The sequence below is a fragment of the Scyliorhinus canicula genome, chromosome 11 (assembly GCF_902713615.1).
Source record: "Scyliorhinus canicula chromosome 11, sScyCan1.1, whole genome shotgun sequence".
NCBI classification, from domain to species: domain Eukaryota; kingdom Metazoa; phylum Chordata; class Chondrichthyes; order Carcharhiniformes; family Scyliorhinidae; genus Scyliorhinus; species Scyliorhinus canicula.
The window spans coordinates 92,791,596-92,811,624 of NC_052156.1; the positions used below are offsets into that span (position 1 = coordinate 92,791,596).

The 20,029-nt window shown below is 47.6% G+C and overlaps 1 protein-coding gene across 1 annotated transcript in view; it reads left to right on the forward strand.

Moving 5' to 3' along the window:
* Nucleotides 1-20,029, forward strand: part of LOC119973771 (voltage-dependent calcium channel subunit alpha-2/delta-2-like) — a 979,537-nt gene that overhangs the window by 540,425 nt on the left and 419,083 nt on the right. Inside the window, exon 6 of the mRNA XM_038812195.1 lies at nucleotides 13,790-13,840. Coding sequence (XP_038668123.1) covers nucleotides 13,790-13,840 — 51 coding nt within the window. The remainder of the gene's footprint in view (nucleotides 1-13,789; nucleotides 13,841-20,029) is intronic.

Sequence of the window (20,029 nt, forward strand, 5' to 3'; positions counted from 1 at the left end):
CTACTTGTACAAAAGTCAGACCAAAATAGACTTTCGACCTGTCCCTCACTGTCATTAGATTTCTGAAGCTCCTCCACAGTGTGAAGCAGATTTTGGACCTGCCCCCCCCCCCCCCCCCCCCCCCCCCCACACACACCCATGGAACTGATGTGGTTTGACTGGAAGGAAGTGTGTTTGGAACTTAGAATGAACAAACAATGTGAGTTCAGGAACGCATAGGCCACCAAGATTAAACGGAGGATACCAGGGAGGGTAAATATTGCGGGAGTATAAAGTCATAGAGTTTTTACAGCACAGAAAGAGGCCCTCTGGCCCATTATTTCTACACCACCATAAAGCGCCTATCTATTTGAATCATATTTTCCAGCACTTGGTCTGTAACCTTGTGTGCTATGGCATTTCAGGTGCTCATCAAAATACTTCTTAAATGTTTTGAGGGTTCTCGCTTCCACCACCCTATCAGGCAATGAGTTCCAGATTCCCATCATCCCTGGGTGAAAAGGTTTTCATTCAAATCCCCTCTAACTCTCCTGCTCTTTACCATAAATCGATCCCCTTATTGACCCTTCTACTAAGGGAAAACGTTAATTTCTACCTCTGTCTCTCATAATCTTATAGATTTCAATCAGATCCCCCTCAACCTTCTCAGCTCGAAGGAAATCAACCCCAGCCTAACGAGCCTTTTTTTATAGCTGAAACACTCCAGCCCAGGCAACATCCTGGTGAATCTCCTCTGCACCCTCGCAAATGCAATCACATCCTCCCTGTGGTGTGGTGACCAGAACTGCACACTTTAGTCCAGCTAGATGTTGGTTAAAGTTCAGTAGCTCTAAAGTAGTCATCTGTAGGTTAACTAAGTATTTATTGGCTCACCAAGCTATTTACCAAAATACTGTAAAGGGTACAATGTAGGAGCTGTCCCCATGTTTATCGGTACACACTACCCTGTCCAACACTCAAGTGACCCTGGCTACAGGTCATGTGCTCTCTTTCATCACTGTTGTGACAGTATTGTACTCAGTTATGCATTAATCCCATATATATCTGACCCTTATACTACACCCCCCCTAAGTCTTTATCCAATGTATTTTAAGTACTTGTAGTTCACCTTATATTGTTATTACTATTCTACATTTATATTGTCATCATTACATTATTGCTACCACATCTCCCCCGTCAAGTCCTTGAATTCAAAGACTTGGGCCGTCTGGAGGCCTTGTAACTCTTCCATATCTCATTCACACTACTGTTGGAGTAAGTTCTGTTGTTGCTTATACTGGATGTAGGATTGGTGGTTGTTCTGGCATCCAGGTATGCTTTCATCTTTTTCTTCCATTTCTTTGTGTTGAACCCCACTTGGTCAGTTTCGCCATTAGGCTGGTTGGTGGTTGCTACCCGAATACATTTGTTCCAGGGTGGATGAACATTGTACCTTATTGTTTCTTTTGCGTCTTCCAGTGCTTTGTGGGTCGTCGTGATGTCTGTGGATATTTACATTTTAAAAATGGAACCCTCGTTCTCACTTGTTTTACAATTTTACCCAAATTTCTGAGTACTTCCTTCTTCTCCAGTTGTTTTTTGAGTTTATGAATCTTGTCATTCAGCTCATTAACTACTCTGGTAAGTTGGGTTGTCTTTGTTTCAGAGTTACCTGTGTAATTCTTATGTAATTCTTGACAATTCTTATGGTTTTCTTGACAACCTTGGGCATACGGTTCTTTTCAGAATTTTTCTTCCATGGTCACTGATTGCTCCTTGGACTCTTTCAATCCACTCATTCATCATCAATCTGCTTCAGACAATTTCTCTCATCTGCTTTCAAAGTCTGGATTTCCGCTTCCATATTGCATAGCTCAACCTTCATGTTGCCCAGATTGGATTGAAGTTCATGAAGTTCATCAGTTTGTTAATTCTGCTTTCAAGCAACTGCGCTAATGCATCAGTAATTCTTTCTGCATTATGCTTACTCCAGAGACTTCTGATTTTTGCAGTTCATCAAATTTTAATTGAAGATTTATCTATCTTTGCTGAATTTGCTGCTACAAAAAATCATAACTTCACCATTGCAAATCCTCGTTCAAATGTTCTACTTCCTGTGAGCAACATGTTCTCAGGAATTCTTATTTTATCCTTCACAAACTCATCTTTCGTACATTAAAGTTGGTTCTCTCTGCTGATCAGTTTTTATTTGCCAGAGCACAATTCCACTGGGCTATTCTTGCAACTCAAATTCTGTAATTGCATTTTTGCCAATTGTTTCTGAGACAATTCACAATCTTTTGTGAGAAGTTCTACTTGGTCTTGCCATTCTAGGGGCGAAATTCTCCGACCCCACGCAGGGTCGGAGAATCGGCCGGCGGCGGCGTTATTCCCGCTCCCGCCGGGTTTTTAAATCTCCGACCGGCCAAAAACCGGCGTTGTGCAAATCCCGCCGACAGCCTCTGAGAACAGCTGGCGCCGGCGGGATTTCATTATATTTTTAGTTTCACCAAATCTCAGGCCCGGATGGGCCGAAGTCCCGCCGACGTGGCCACGGGTCACGTCGGCGAAAAACAAAGTACCTTTAAAATGGCGTCAACCATTGATGACGGTTGACGCCGTTCAGTTACCAATATCGAGTGCGGGGGGAGGAGGACAGTACCGGCGCTTATGGGGTGGTGGGGGGGAGAGTACCGGCGTTTGTGGGGTGGTGGGGGGGGGGGGGGAGAGAGAGAGTCCCGGCGGTGGGGGGGTGGGGTCCCGGCGTGGGGAGGGGGGGGGTCCCGGCGTTGAGAGAGAGAGAGAGGGGGGGGTACCGACGTTGAGAGAGAGGGGGGGCGGCGTTGGAGGGGTGGTGGGGGCGGCGTCAACGCACCGTTGCCCCCCCTCTGCACGCCGCTGCCCCCACCCCACCACCCCTACCCCCCTCCTCACCACCCCTACCCCCCTCCTCACAACCCCTACCCCCCTCACCACCACCCACACCCCCTCCCCCTCACCCACACCCCCCTCCCCCTCACCCACACCCCCCTCCCCCTCCCTCTGAAGGAAGGTACCCACACACCCCCCCCTCCCTCTGAAGGCCGGTACCCACACACCCCCCCTCCCTCTGAAGGCCGGTACCCACACCCCCCCCCTCCCTCTGAAGGCCGGTACCCAGACCCCCTCCCCACGCCGGTACCCACACACCCCCCTCTCTCCTCCCCCTGCCTTCCTCCTCCCCCCTTCCTTCCTCCTCCCCCCTTCCTTTCTCCTCCCCCCTTCCTTCCTCCTCCCCCCCTTCCTTCCTCCTCCCCCTTCCTTCCTCCTCCTCACCCCCTTCCTTCCTCCTCCCCCCTTCCTTCCTCCTCCCCCCCTTCCTTCCTCCTCCACCCTTCCTTCCTCCTCCCCCCCCTTCCTTCCTCCTCCCCCCTTCTTCCTCCTCCTCCCCCCCTTCCTTCCTCCTCCTCCCCCCCTTCCTTCCTCCTCCCCCCTTCCTTCCTCCTCCCCCCCCCTTCCTTCCTCCTCCCCCCCCCTTTCCTTCCTCCTCCTCTCCTCCCGCCGGTACCCGTCCTCTCTCTCTCAACGCGCCACTTCTGCAGTGCATTAAAATGACGCGTATCGCGTCGGTCCGATGCTGGCCCCTCCGGGAACGGAGATTAGCGGCCTAAAAGAAGGCCCCGACGCCGGAGTAATCTGCACTACTTTTGCTCGCCGGAAATCGGCGTCACGACGGTCCGCGGAGAATTTCGCCCTAGGTTCTTAATTTTCATCTCTTCATATATATGTTTTGGAAATATACTGTTGTACCAAGTTTTTGTCGAAAAGTCCAACCATTTTCTTCAGCATTTTAGTCTCTTTCTTGCTTCCTCCTGGAATATAGAACTATTTCTTCAGTTCTTTGAAGGCGGCAGCTTCTTTATACATTTTATGCCTGCTGTCATGCCTGGTCGTGTTTTTGTTCGAGTTTTCCTAATTCCCTCTTTGATATGCCAGCAATGGAATTCGGTGGTGTAGTTTTCTCCTGCTGACCTTGTGACACCCCAGAAATCTGTTTGTTCGGATCTCAAACAGTTTGGCTCATTGAAGACTTTAATTTGTCATATATTTTGAAAGGAATAGACTCTTTCGATTTAGCTTTAATGCAAATATTTTCCAACCTTATTTAATTTTTTATTTTGCAGCGTTTGTGTATTTTGGACTTCATCTGATAGCTTTCCTCTATTTACAGTCAGCTGCTTGCTCTGCAATGCCACCTTCTGTTGCAGTTTGGGTAATGTGTTGGGATTTCTGGAAAGCTCTTTGCCTCTCTGACATACTCATGTGGTTTTCTCGGGTCAAGTTTTTACCCCTTTTGTAGTTTTACTGTTTTTGGTCTCTCTTTTTAAGCTCTGTATGCTCCACAACATGAAGATTAAAATATTCATCAAAGGCTTTTAATATTTCTGATGTGAAGATGCCGGACTGGGGTGGGCACAGTAAGACGTCTTAGTACACCAGGTTAAAGTCCAACAGGTTTATTTCGAATCGCTAGCTTTCGGAGCACAGCTCCTTCCTCAGGTGAATTAATATTTCATCAAAGGTGTTGAGGAGTCAACAATGCCTCACACGAGGATTACTTCATCCTAAATTATTCAAACGGGTATAGAAATGTAGGTTGGAATTCTCCGCTGGCAGCGTACCCCCGCCCGCAGGTTTCCCAGTGAAATGGGGTGACTTCAATGGGAAATCCCATTGTCAAATGGCAGAAGTAGAGAATCCCGCCACAAACAAACACTGAGAAACAGGCGGCTGGGGAACCGGAGAATCAGTCAGTAGTAACTTGTACTTTTTCTGATCTGACTTAATCGTGATATATTTATGTAATTTAATTATTCTCTTCTACAAGATACCCAATTTTGGGTCAGTTTGGGCTTTGTAGCCTAAATTGGTCTGCTTGTTTTAATTTACAATTCATGGCAATTTTTCTCAACATGTGAATCCCTCTTTAAGTTTTCCTTCCAAGATGGCCAAAAAAACAAAATTGTTTTTTTTCTTTCTTATTCTTCCTGCGCTTGTCAGATCTTGGCTGTCTCCCATTGCGCTGATGGTATAATTCTTTTAAACTTATTCTCTCTGCTGGAAACCTTCAAAATGAGGCCTAAATCAGGGAAAATATATGGAAGGTGATTTTTAAGCTCTCCCTTCAGTTTTAATTTTTCACTCAGTTGAGCTCAGGACATATGGGGCTGGATTCTCCGCTGTCGGGATTCTCCATTGCGCAGGCAGCCCGGGGATTTCCTGATGGAGTGGGACTTCCCATAATGGGAAACACCATTGGCCGGCTGGCGAGATGGAGAATCCTGGGGCCGGAGAATGCGGCCCATGGTGCTAGCTTTGGACTCATTGCTTTCTAAATTTCATGGTGGCTTCATAGTTCTCTTTAAGCACTTGTTGGATTTGGGGTGCTCTTCCACTTTGGAAATCTAGCTCAACTTGAAAATAAATCTTGGAACAATTGCATGGATCAATAGGCTGCAGAGTTCTCTTGTTCAATGTTAATAGTTAAAGTCGCAAATTCATTGAATCCTGACTTTTGTTTGCATTTAGCTGGGTTTAAAAAGTTGTGATTTTCCTGGCTTGTTCAATTAATTATTGATGCATTTTTTTGGAGCGAGTGTTAAGAAGTCTATTCAGGGATCGAGTTTTTAGGAACAATTATTTTAAACTCCACTTCTGACTTTGAAATTTTGAAGGATTCCTCAGGACTTGCTGGAATTTTAAAAGATTTAACTCACCGTTGCTAGGTCTGGTAACTCGGTGCTCTTAGATTTGAAGCTGGACTGCCAAAGGAGATGCAATGAAGTCTTCTGCTGCAGTCAGAAATTTTTAATTTCTGCCTTCACTTCCAAGTCTTTCTTTATAACTTTCTCTTGGCAATTATTCTTTTGCACCATTCCAGATCAGAATGCTTTTAAAATTTTTTTTCAATATTCCAGAAGTTTAGTTTTTCTCTGCATTTTCTGCAAGTTTTTAGGTTTTGCGCCAAGCTACCACCATGTTGTAAGGTGCTGCTCACAGTTCTGAAGAAACCTTCATCGTCATATGTCGGTTAACTATAAGTTATTATTGACTCTGAGAACTATTTAAAAATATGGAGTAAAGGGTACAAGCTAAGAATTGTCCCCATGCTTGCTGTCCAACACTCAATTCACCCTGTGTTCGGGTCATGTATTCTTTCATATCATTGTGTGGGCAGCATTAAACTCAATCCTGTGGTGATCACAAGTTAACTAGATGCAATACAACTGAGCAAACACTAGAGGGGGCACGGGAGAGCCATATAAATAGACGGGGACAGGAAGTGAGGACACACTTCACTCAGGGCAGAACTTGGAGCAACACAGATACAAGACACACGCCAGCTAGGAACACTGAAGGTAACTTTAGGAAACAGCTCTGAAGAGAGAACGAACTCACAATAAAGCATCTTCTCCACATTTGAGACTACGAGCTTTATTAAGACACGAGTAACAACACATGGTACCCAGGAGTGGCTTCAGACGCTTACTACAGGACAACTCAGTGGCAGATACAGAAAGCTCAAAATGGCATGGAAATCTCCTACTGGACATTTCACTCAGGAAGACATCGCTAATGCGAGGATGTGGCTTGAATACCCAGAACAACTGGACCTGACTGGCAATGTAAGAGGTATCTGGAAACGCTTTAAACAAATGTTTGATATTCATCTCGTAGCAAATGGAATACCAGACGCCTCCGACAACACTAAAATAGCAATTCTCACCGCAGGGCCTGTAAATAGGAAAGTGTATAATGGATTTAAATACTCAAAAGATGAAGACAGAAACAGCTTACAAACGTTACTAAACAAATTTGAAGAGTACTGTGAGAAATTTGAACAGCAAGACATACTCAGAGTCCAAACTGCACAGAGACTGAGTGATGCAAAACTTAAAAAATCACGAAAAGAGCAAGAAATCGCGAATGAAAAGTACAGATCAAAAAGAAGAAATAAAAAGAATTTCTCACAAAGCCAAAACGCTGAAACCCTGTCCAAATCGGGAAGAGAAGATAACTTACGAATTTTGGAGAGTGAGTCCTGGTGGGACAGAAAAATCGCTGAAATCCGCGAAAAACGGCAAAAAATGGCGTTGGAGCACATTTTGCAGTCTCCGGTAAGCAAAGAACTACAAATTGCATCTGCGCATGCGCCGGAACCGGAAGCCGCGCATGCGCAGTTTAAAAAAGATCGCGGTGCCGATCGTGATTCGCATGCGCACGCCGTGCATGCGCAATGGAAACAAAACCGCGCAGTGAAGGAGGAAGGCCGATTTGCGCATGCGCAATGCATTCCTGCGCGTGACGTCATGACGTCTGAGCATCCCGACCACGCCCACTTAAAAGGGAAATGCCCGAAAATTGAAAATAAGACACTTAAAGTGGTAAACACAAATTTTCTTGCCTCAGAACACAAAAAAACGCCTGAACTTACACCAACAGTTAAAGACAACTTGCACAACACCCTGAAAAAAGCAGTCTGCACCACCCAAAGTGAAGAGAACAAAAAGAATTCCGAAACAACAAAAGATGATTTGTTTTTCGAAGAATACTACTCAGACACAGCTGAGTCAGTCGGATATGCTTCTCACAGCATCAGCGACACGGTCGCAAAGTTCAACACGAATCAACTCGTGGTAGAAGAATCCAACCAGGATGATTTGTTTTTCGAAGAATACTACTCAGACACAGCTGAGTCAGTCGGATATGCTTCTCACAGCATCAGCGACACGGTCGCAAAGTTCAACACGAATCGACTCGTGGTAGAAGAAGCCAACGAAGATGAAATGGGTATCAAGGAATACTACTCAGACATGGAGGAGTTATTTGGACATGCTGATCACAGCATCAGCGACACCGTTGCAAAGCTCAACACGACTCTACTCATGGTAGATGAATCCAACACCATGAGGCCATGGCAGCTCGTCGATACATTGGATGACAGCAATACCCAAGACGAAGACGACGCCACACAGAGAGCACAGGAAGACTCCACAGAGCGAGCGATGACAGGCTCCACAGTGCGAGTAATGAAAGACTCCAAAAGGGATGCAAGCAAACACTCCCTGGCGAACACCATGTATGAACAAGACCATGCAGGTAAACCCGCAGTATCTGAGCAACCGCAAGCAGACTATGACAGTCTACCAAGCTCACAGGAACAAGAAGAAGACAACGTACATCTCACCACTGACACCATGCATGCACAAGACCATGAAGGTCAACCCGCAGTATCTGAGCAACCACAAGCAGACTATGAAAGTCTAACAAGCTCACATGAACAAGAAGAAGACAATGCACCTCTACCCACTGCATGCGAAGACAGTGACAAGATGATCACACTCGACGTACAGGATCACAGCGAGACTGACAGTTCTCAGCTTGTCTGTACCGACGCACAGAGCGAGAACAGTAACAAGGTGATCGCACTCGACATACAGGATCACAGCGAGACTGACAGTTCTCAGCTTGTCTGTACAGAAGCACAGAGTCGGGCCACCCAACAGTCCAGAGCGACGATGCCGAAAGAAAACATGCAGATTTGGACTCCAGAAGAGGAGCGCCAGGAGTCCACAGACACCACGTCAACTGAAATCATGCAGATTTGGACTCCAGAAGAGGAGCGCCAGAAGTCCACAGACATCACGTCAATTGTAATCATGGAGGTTTTGACTCCAGAAGAGGAGCGCCAAGAAGCCAGAGACACCACGTCAAACGAAATTGAGAAGGATTTGACTCCGGAAGAGGAGCACAACAAAAGCAAAGATGAGGAATCCAATTCTCCACAAATGATTGAGGTCACCTGCACCGATGCAACATCAGATCATTCGCACCACTCTCGAGACGAAATGCTCAATGACTCAAATTATCCACTCGGGACACGAATAGAGTATAACAAGAAAATCAAAAGTCAAAAGAAGCACAGCAGAAACGGGACAAACAACAGCAAGAACAAAAGCAACATGAAGCGCGACAAGACCAACAACAATAGCAAGAAGCACAGCAGAAACGAGAACGACAACAGAAAGAACAAAAGCAACATGAAGCGCGACAAGACAAACACCAAAGTCAGGCACAAAGATAGCGACAACGACAGAAACAGAAACAACAAGAACGGCAACGAAAACAACAAAGTCAGGAACAAAGATAGCGACAACACCAAAGACAGAAACGACAAAAACAGCAACACGAACGGCAACGAAAACAACAAAGTCAGGAACAACGACAGTGCCAACACCAAAGACAGAAACGACAAAAACAGCAACAAGTACGGCAACGAAAACAACAAAAACAGGAACGACAGAGACAACAGCAATGAAACAACGACTTGTACACAATGGTACTACTCGGCACATGAAGGACAATGCCACAGCACACTGCAAAACGATGACAAGACTACAAACATGTCATGGGATGACAACGAGTCGCACAAACTCACGTCTGCTCCAGAACGTGCAAGCACACCAGCATCCAAGGCGGATGAGACAATAAATCAACACCACAAGCACAAAAAAAAAGGCCATGCCAGTCAACATCAGTGAGGTGACCATGCAAACACCTCGGGATGATGCATTGGGTACTTAAAATAACAAGGAACACCAACAACATTCACAGCGGACTTGCAATATCAATATCACCACGTCATCAACAACAAAAAGAAAAAAAGCTCTGAACAAATTCATCAAGTTTGGACTCATAAATGTTTTTATTGAGATTGGACATATAACTACATTGGCTTTGTAAAATATGCAATAGCACCATCACCTGTGTAGATACGCATATCATAAGTAACTGTTTTCTACAATTTTCTTTAACGATGTACAGCAAATATGTAAAGAGAAAAAGGGGGATGTGGTGATCACAAGTTTACTAGATACAAAACAACTGAGCAAACACCAGAGGGAGAGCTATAAATACACCGGGACAGGATGTACAATTTTCTTTAACGATGTACAGAAAATATGTAAAGAGAAAAAGGGGGATGTGGTGATCACAAGTTAACTAGATGCAATACAACTGAGCAAACACTAGAGGGGGCACGGGAGAGCCATATAAATAGACGGGGACAGGAAGTGAGGACACACTTCACTAAGGGCAGAACTTGGAGCAACACAGATACAAGACACACGCCAGCTAGGAACACTGAAGGTAACTTTAGGAAACAGCTCTGAAGAGAGAACGAACTCACAATAAAGCATCTTCTCCACATTTGAGACTACGAGCTTTATTAAGACACGAGTAACAACACAAATCCCACGTTAACCCAATATATGCCAGACCCTTTGCAAAAATACCATCAATGTGGGGGTCACACTTTATCTTGCACTCTCTGCAGGAGTGTGAGAGAGGTGTTATAGAGAGACCTTGTCACATATTGAAATAGTGTGCAAGTGCTGAACAGACGTAGATACTGGGCTGGATTCTCTGCTGGTGGGATTCTCCATTGTGCAGATTTCCCGATGGTGTGCGGTTGCCCACAATGGCAAACCCCATTGGCCGGCCGGCGGGCCGGAGAATCCCACTGCCAGAGGGTGTGCGCCGCAACAGAAAACTGGTGCGATGGGACGGAGAATCCCGCCCCCTGTCTTTGGGTGCCCGGTGAAGTAATAGACAAACCCACATGACAATACACTGAACCGAGTCAGTTACTGAAAGGTTTGTTTTCCTAAATAGTGAAAAATAAGATCTGGTTGCAAAAATGAAAAAGTGTCCATCCGTTGTTGAAAACCTTTATTTTCCTTTGGATCAGGTTTAGCCAAAGCCATTAAAACTTCAGAAAGCAATGAATAATATTATTAGTTTTTGGTAACATGTCATTCTGCGCCCAGCAAGCTGTTATCTGCAGCAGAACGGTTTATGGGTTGTTGGAAATTCTGACAGTGCCCCGGGGAGAAGCCAGCATTATATTTTCTTGAGATCTCATCACACACACTCCAAAAGGTCAGAGTCATAGCGAAAGTGCAGCGTCAGTGCACTTGGCCCTCACATTACCAGAGACAAATGAGTCAACTAAGTTAACCGTGGAGGTAAAGCGTGAGGTTAATGTGGGGTCATGCAGCGTTATGACAGCCTAGCGGCATCCTGTGTTCATCGTGTTAAAGATTGATTTCTTCTCCAAGACCTGCTCAAACTTATTTTTTCCCAGAGCCTTACACCCTTCATTACTCCTGCAATATATAAGAGATGATTTTACAAGGATTTGTTCTCAGAGCAGAGTGGAGAAGATGGGCATGTATTGAGGGTGAAGGGTCATAGCACCACTCGGGTGATCTGGTGACCCACACGATACACATCTGGGGCGAAATTCTCCAACCCCACGCAGGGTCGGAGAATCGCCTGGGGGCGCCTAAAATCCCGCCCCCGCCGTGGCAGAGATTCTCTGCCACCCAGGAAGTGGCGGGGGCAGGAATCTCGCCCCTCCGATCGGAGAGGCCCCTGCGGCGATTCTCCGGCCCGGACGGGCCGAAGTCCCGCCGCTGGGAGGCCTCTCCCGCCGCCGAGGTTTAAACCACCTCTGGAACGGCGGGCTCAGCGGTGCGAGCAGGCCCCCGGGGTCCTGGGGGGGCGCGGGGCGATCGAACCCCGGGGGGTTCCCCCACGGTGGCCTGGCCCACGATCGAGGCCCCCCGCTCAGACTGCGGGCCAGTGCCCTGGCTGCACTCTTTCTCCTTCCGCGCGGCCACGGCCTCCGCCATGGCAGAAGCGGAAGAGAACCCCGCATCGCACATGCGCCGGCAGTGACATCAGCGGCCAGCTGCGCATGCGCGGACCGACGAAAGCCTTTCGGCCAGCCCCGCACCGGGGGCGCCGGTTTTTTGCGCCAGTCTTCTGGTGCTAACCGCTCCGGCACGGGGCTGGCCCCCAAAGGTGGGGAGAATTCCCCACCTTTTGGGAGGCGCGATCCCTGAGTGGTTGGCGCCACTCCCCTACTCCGGGACCCTCCGTCACACCGGGTAGGGGAGAATGCCGCCCCAGAGGTGCAATCTCACAAAGTTTCTCCCATTACCTGTAGAGGACATAGCATTTACCCTCCATGTCCCCCAAAACAACCTCCCCTCAATAAGGATGGTCAGGAATGGGATTATTCCTGTCAAGAACATGGTCAAGAAATTGTTTGCAGCAAACTTAAAAGCCCATTTAGTGATGTTTTGGTATCTTCTCTGCCTCTCTTGCTCTGGAGACTTAAGTTTTTTTAGTTCAAAGACTTAAGACGCAATTCTCCCAAAGGGAGACAAATAGCCGACGCCAGAGTGAAACCCGGAGTGTTTCACTCCAGCGTCGGAGGCCGCTCCTCGCCCCCTATTCCCCCCCCCCCCAGGGGGCTAGGAGCGGCGGCGCGTGAATTTTGTGCGCCGGGCCTTGACGCTTGCGTCAAAGCGGCGCGCCGGGAATGACGCGGCCGGCAGAGCCTAGGTGACTTCAGCCGCACATGCGCAGGTTGGCCGGCGCCAACCCACGCATGCGCGGTTGCAGTCTTCCCCTCCGCTACCCCGCAAGACATGGCGGCTTGATCCTGCAGGGCGGCAGAGGGAAAAGAGTGCGTCTTTTAGAGACGCCGGCCCGACGATCGGTGAGTACCGATCGCGGGCCAGACACCTCCTGAGCACGCCCGTGGTGCCCGATCCTCCCTCCGCCCCCCCCCCACAGGCCCCACACACACCAATCACGTGCTGTTCACGCCAGCAGGGACCAGGTGTGGTTGGCGCCAGCGTGAACCGGTCGGGTTCGGCAGGCCGCTCGGCCCATTCAGGTAACGGCGACCGCCGATTCTCCGAGCGGCCTGTCCCAAAACGCGACACGCCATTTTGGGGGGGGTTGGAGAATCGCGGGGGGGTGCCAGGGCGGCGTGGTGTGATTCTCCCGGCCCTCCCGCGATTCTGCCACCCGGCGTGGGGGGGCGGAGAATCGCGCCCTTAGTTCTTACCTTCACTGTCCTGGAAATCTGGACAAGTTTCTCATAGTGATCCCTACATTACAAACAAAAAATATTCTGTACATTTCTTCAGGCACTCATCCATCATGTACATTCAAAGGACGCCCGACCACCTTGGAAAAACAGTGGAGCATCACATCATCAGATTTTGTTTTGGATTTTAATTATCAAAATTACTTTGTTGCAGAAATTATAATGAACCCTCTACGTGTAGCCCCACGTATCAAAAAATACATGGGCATACACATACATATATACCTACAGATACACATGCATATATATGTATAAATACATATGTACAGAATATATATATACAGTAAATGTTATAATGATCAACTTTTCAAATAAAAATGGAAAAAGTTTGCAATCAATATGCTGTACATATTTTTTATAATCTGGTTCCTTCTGATAATCAGTTTTTCAGTATCTGTCCCATGGACCCCTGGGTCTGAGCATAATGTCTGTCTCACAGCCCCAGGGATCTGAATTTTGAGCCGTGATGTGCGCCCAGTGCTTGTCAATGTTAGTGATCAGGCCTGTCAGATTGCAATATGATCCTAATGGGTCTGTACATTTAATTGATCATGAACTTAATTTGCAGTACCAAAGCAGATTCTGTACCACATTCCTAATAATGATGCAGCAGTCGCAGATTCCATTTTTGAAAGAAATTATGATTCAACCCCCTTAGTGCAGCAGCTGAATCTATTTTTTAAAGTAATTAGTTTCCTTAACAGAACCATTCACTGTGAGGTTCCGCACATGATTTTCTCTGACCTTGCCGAACTGAAGCTTTTGGGGACTAACTGGCTTTTTTCTGTCTTAATTTCATTGCAGGTATATCCAAGGAGCCTCATCCCCCAAGGACATGATGATTATAGTCGATGTGTAAGTACTCATTGACTCAACCCTCACCAACAGTTCTGTTAAAGAGTCTCGAAATGTTAACTGTACTTCTCTCTCCACAGATGCTGCCAGACCAGCTGAGTCTTTCCAGCACTTTCTGTATTTAGTTCTGATTTGAAATATTTGCAGCATTTTTATTTTATTACATATCTGGGTACATTATATTTCTATGATAGGGAAATAACATCCAAGCGTGCCTTGTACACACCATTTTGTTGCCATTCATTTCACTTCTGACACACCAATGAGCAAAAATTAGCCCTTTTACCCAGTAAGGTATGGGAAATGCAAAAGTGAGACGGACTTGGAAAGCCTGAGTTTTGGCTGAAAAATGGGCACCAAAGTATTAGGGTGGGGTACATGGGCCCATTGCACACATCATATGTCCTTTATTGGTAAAGGCAGAAGGTTTTTGCATTTATTTTTATATTTTCTGCCAGTTTCTTTTCATACTCCCTTTTGTCGCTCTTAGTATCTGCTTTGTCGCCCTTTACTGCTCTTTGTATCTTTTATGTTTACCAGGATCTGTGCTATAGTTTGCATTTTTGAATGCTTTTTCTTTTAGTTTGATGTTGTCTCTTACCTCTTTAGTTATCCATGGCTGTCTTTTATGGCAAATTGAAATCTTGTCCTTTAGAGGTATAGGGCACTAATTAATCACTGCGATGTGCTCGGCAAGCATGTGAGCGCACTGATTAAATAGCAGGAAAGGCCAAAATCAAGATTCACGCAAGGCGCAAATCTGTTTGCTTTCCAACTGGCCTGCTCTCGATGGCGAGCTCCGGTTCACACACAAATAGGGCGAGCATATCATTAACTCCAATTTTCATTAATTTCCATCTCATCAGACAGATTAAAGTCGAATCTAATGCCCTCCCGGGAATTAACTGGCTTCCGAGCGAGAAATCACGCGGCGTCATTTAATACTCCTTTTTTAAAACGTGAAGCTGGTGCAGTGGCTGCTGAGGAGACCTGAGGATGCAAGTAGTCATTTCCATTTTCCAGCATGCACCTCAAGATACCCATAACAGGGGCAACTGCAGATGCTGCCTGTCTATCCTCCCAGGGCAGAGTCCTGTTCTTGGTTATATGCTGACGGTCACTTTAACTCCCTTTAACTGTGAGCAGCCTCAAGCTTCACAGCTGACGGATATTGCTGACAAAGAATTGTCCTTGTTGGTTGTGATAACTTTCATAGCTACAGATTGTGGTTTGCTGTTTGCTCCTGCTCGTGGCTGCAATGCCTGGAGGCGACTATTGCTGTTTCCTTGCTTTTGTGTAGCTGAAGAGAAAGGCAATTTTTGATAAGATGCCGGGGTCCTAGAACACCAGGCTCAGGGGGATGCATGTGTCCAAAAGGCAATACGCTTGAAGCAAAAACCTGATGCAAATAGACCACTTGATGATGCTGTTGAAGAAATGCTTTCACAGATTGCTTTCACTTTTGTTGCTGGTGCGGTGAGTGCTGCATGTAATTGTCACGTCACCACGGGTTAAACACACTGGAGGTACATAATGTTCAACTGCATCTTGAGCGCCAGTGGAATACGTGGATGCCAGGATTTGGTTCCGGTGAGATTGGACCATGTGGGTGAACCTGTACAGCTGTGGCTCCTGGATGGAGAATGGCTGGAACCAATCACACATGAAGGACAGAACATTTCTACGACAAAGTTCTGGACATGATAACACGTTTTTAGGCTTATCTTCTGTTTTTGTTGAAGAACCTGCGAGGGATGACTGCGTGTTTGTTTGTTTTTGTGAAAATGAGCTGATATAGTTTTGTGTTGGTACCAATATGGGACAATTATGTTTGCTTGTTGTTTATTGGTTAGTGTGATATGTGGAATGTTTCGTAGCTGATTTTCAAATCTTTGTTCCTGTTGATCGTTTAATAAACAAAATATTCTCAAGTGGCTTCTCATGGGTACATGTGCTGTGACTCAGACGATGATTATTGCATCGCATTTCATTCAAACTTTGAAGCCTGAACACTTTGCTTGAACTCTGGAAGTGTTGGTGCTATAGAGACAGCAGCAAACAATCAAACACTCAAGAACTGGGCTTCAGCACTGGGGATATCCTTGCAACTAAAGGTTGAATGTGTGGATCAGGGAAGGGGACCTGAGCACGGTCTCTCTCCTGTTCCCTGCAGGGGTTTGGGTTCTAAGGGCTCCAGATGTGGCCGGGGTCAGTGTGCAGATCGAGGTTTTCCAGCGCAACTGGTTCAGTGAATGACACTCTGAGAGATAGCGGGACATTTAAGGGTGGGGGAGGCACGGGGTATTTGAGGGTCCCAGGGTGGAAACCCTAACTGATTGTTGGTCTACCTCCTTCTCCAATTGCTATAGGCACCAAAATGGATGGTGCTGTCTGTACCACAGAGGATGCCCTTGGGGTGCTGGTAGCAGCCCAGGCAGCCAGACGCCGGAGAAGGGAGCAGCGTCGGCGCAGGCTGGAAGCAGCACCTCATGTGCAGCAGGTCGTTGATGCCTTGAAGGCCCAGCCGCCCATCAAGCGGAGGAGGAACCCAAAAGGGGATGTCAGAACCAGCCCAAGGTGTACAGGTATCTTTCGAGGAAATGACAGACAGCATGTGGCACAGGAAACCCCATCTAAACAAAGAGACAATGTGACGCCTGTACCATGTCTTTCCGGACTTGGCACCTCCATGGAGGAGGAGGACACCGGTTTCGGGTGGCCGTGAAGGTCACCGCAGCCCTGAACGTATATGCAACCAGTTCATTCCAGGACTCGAGTGGGAACTTGCTCGGGATTTCACAACCTACAGCCCACAAGTGAGGTCACGGATGCCCTGTATGCCCGGCCATCTAACTATATCAACTTTGAGTTGATCAAGCCCACCAAGATGCCCTGTCTGAAGGATTCTCTGCCATTGCCAGGATGCCCCAGCTCCAGTGGGTAATTGATGGTGCGCCTGTTGCCTTGTGCGCATCGGAGCATCAGGGAGTACCATTCATGAACAGGAAGGGGTTCCACTGCCTGAATGTTCAAATCGTGTGTGACCACCACCTCCAAATCATGCATGCGTGTGTATGCTTTCCAGGGTGCGTGCGTGACAGCTACATCCTGGGACACTTGGAGAACCCCGGCATCTTCGAGGACCACCCCAGGATGAAGGGCTGGCTCATGGAGGATAAGGGGAAGCTGCTGAAGTCCTGGCTGACGACGCCAGTGGGGAGTGCGGAGACCGAGGCGGATACCCTACATAACAAGGCCCATGTTGTCACTCGGGCTGTCACTGAGCGATGCATTGAACTGCTGAAAATGCCACAATATGATACAGCAGCGGAGTGACTACCATGTTCTACCCTACAAGGTCTGTGTAACATCACCCCAGGATGATAAGCCTGTTTCAGCACTGTTAGCGCTCACACCCATCTTCTGAACGGGGTCCGCATTGGGGGCGTTTGATCTTGGATCATTGGGCCCGGGGTGGCGGAGCAGAGGGCAACAGGGGGTGGGGTGCAGTCAGGCCTGCTGTGAAGATTAACGTGACAGAGGTGTTATATTTTAAATAATGACTCATATATATATTACTCTTGAATCCACCAGGATGATAAAATGATCAATAGTCTTCTTGTTGAAAGATTAACTATTTAATGATTAATAAAATAATAAACTGCAAGTCCTTTTACACAATACGAGACTAACAATAAAGAAATAAAGTACAATATAGATAACTATATAACTGTACACTATTATAACAAGCTAGGTCTAACTTCTCTCACTCTAGCTATTCTATGTCTTGCTTGTTCACTGTTCTGAATCATCTGCATCATCATCATCATCATCATCTGACCTAGAAAAGGTGGAAATCCAGTTCTTATTTTATCTGGCTGTGAGACATCTAGTGTTGAAATGACTGTACTTTATTTACATACATTGATCATGTTTATTGATATCTGAATATCAGTACAAGAGACTTCCCATGTATCAGGTGTGACATGTTTTAACAGTGAACACTGGACATTTCCTTTTCCACCTAGGTACATATTGTGACCCCACCCCCTCCAGTGCCCACTCAATAATCCTCACCTTTCTTGCTATGTCTAGATGTGCCCTCATTACGCACATTAGATGTGGAGGCAGCCTGCTGCTTTCCACGCCCTGTAGTCTTTGAAGCCCTTGGCTGATGACCTCTGGTCAACCAGTAGCCTGTGAGACTTACTGGTGTTACTGGCATCAGTGTTCTGCCCGCTGCCTTTGAGATGCACCGCTGTTGGAAGAGGGGATTCGGAAGAACTGAAAACCACTTTCGTCTCCTTGGTGACAGGCCCCTGGTTGGCCTCCAGCACTTCCCTCCTCCCTGATGGTGCCTGTAGGGCACGAGGAGTCTCCATGGGACTGAGGGGCAGCAGGAGTGAGCACCAGAGGCCTCTGCGTCATTTGGCTCTGCCATTCCTTGCACCTCCCCGTTGTCTGCACCATGGTGTCAACTCCCTCAACAATGTTCCTCAGTGACTGGGCCATTATCTACAGTGTCTCGGCAATGTCCAACTGCATGTGGAATATGTCTCTCGTTGACTGGGACATGGTGTAGAGGCTCTCAGTCATGGTGGTCAGATTGAGACATGCCTTGGACATAACCACTGAGGATGCTGACCTCATGTTCCAGCCTTTCCACTCCCCTCCTGAATCTCAAGGTCATGTCCTAGCATCTGCATGAGCTCTGGAATAAACTTGTCCAGATGTTCGGCACCTAACTGGAACTCAGTTGAGTCCTGAGATCCAGCACTCCTCTGACTGCTGACTCCCTTGGATGTACCTGCCTCCATCTGATGTGCATCAGCAACCATGTGGTGCTCACCAGATTGCGCCTCAGAAGCCTGTCCACTATGTCGCCCATAGAGATATACATCTCTGCGCAGATGGAAGGTGGAGGTGTTAGCTTTGACAACTCAATGGTGGTCTCCTCAGAGCTCTCCTCCGAAGTGGTCCCTTGGGTCATGGGTGGGGGACCTGAGTACATCTCCAACTGGCCCCTGTCCCATCAGATTGAGATCCTGCGAGAGAATGGACATGAAGCGGTTGTGCTGGTGGGTGCCTGGGGGTACTGAGGAACACAGATGAGTGGAGGGTGTGGGGGAGGGGGGGGGGGGGTTAGGGTGGTGTGTGTATGGAATTTGAAGGGTGGCAGGTGGAACTTATGCCAGGAGAGAGGTGGTAGTTGCAGCTCGGTGGAAGTTGTTAGTCTTCTTCCTCCATTCCAGGGCAGCACGGTAGCATAGTGGTTAGCACAATTGTCTCACCGCTCCAGGGTCCCAGCTTCGATTCCCGGCTTGGGTCACTGTCTGTGCGGAGTCTGCGCGTTCTCCCCGTGTGTGCGTGGGTTTCCTCCGGGTGCTCCAGTTTCCTCCCACAGTCCAAAGATGTGCAGGTTAGGTGGATTGGCCATGCTAAATTGCCCTTAGTGTCCAAAATTGTCCTTAGTGTTGGGTGGGGTTACTGGGTTATGGGGATAGGGTGGGCGCTTGGGTAGGGTGCTCTTTCCATGAGCCGGTGTAGACTCGATAGGCCGAATGGCCTCCTTCTGCACTGTAAATTCTATATTGGACACTGGTCCTCCTGGTCATGCTGCCTGCACTGACAGATGCTACCACTGCCTCCCAGGTGGTATTGGTGACCCTGCTGCTGGCCCTCCGACCTGCTCAGGGGAACAGGATGATCTGTTGCGCATCCACAGTGTCAAGACATCTGGCCAGGTCTGTCAAAGCGAGGAGCAGGTCTGCGCGCTGCCATGCTTGTGTGTTGAATGGAGTGAGTGGTGAGGGAGCGTTTAAAAGCAGCTCCCCCTGTTAGCAACAAAATGCTGAGCATAAATATGGCGAATCAGACAGCGAGACAACCAGTAATGCCGAGAAACACGTGGGGGCTTATTTCTGACACAAGTACGTTAAATTCAGGCCGCAATCTTGCCACGCGGCCGAATGATCGGAGAGGCTATCAAAATGCTTCCGAGAGATTGGAATGGTTGGGAAAGATCAGAATGATCGGTCAGATCGGAAGGATTATGGAGCGATTGGAATATCGGGAGAGATCGTAATCATCGAGGAGAAATTCATAGAATCATAGAATTTACAGTGCAGAAGGAGGCCATTTAGCCCATCAAGTCTACACCAGCCCCTGAAAGACCACCCTACATAAACC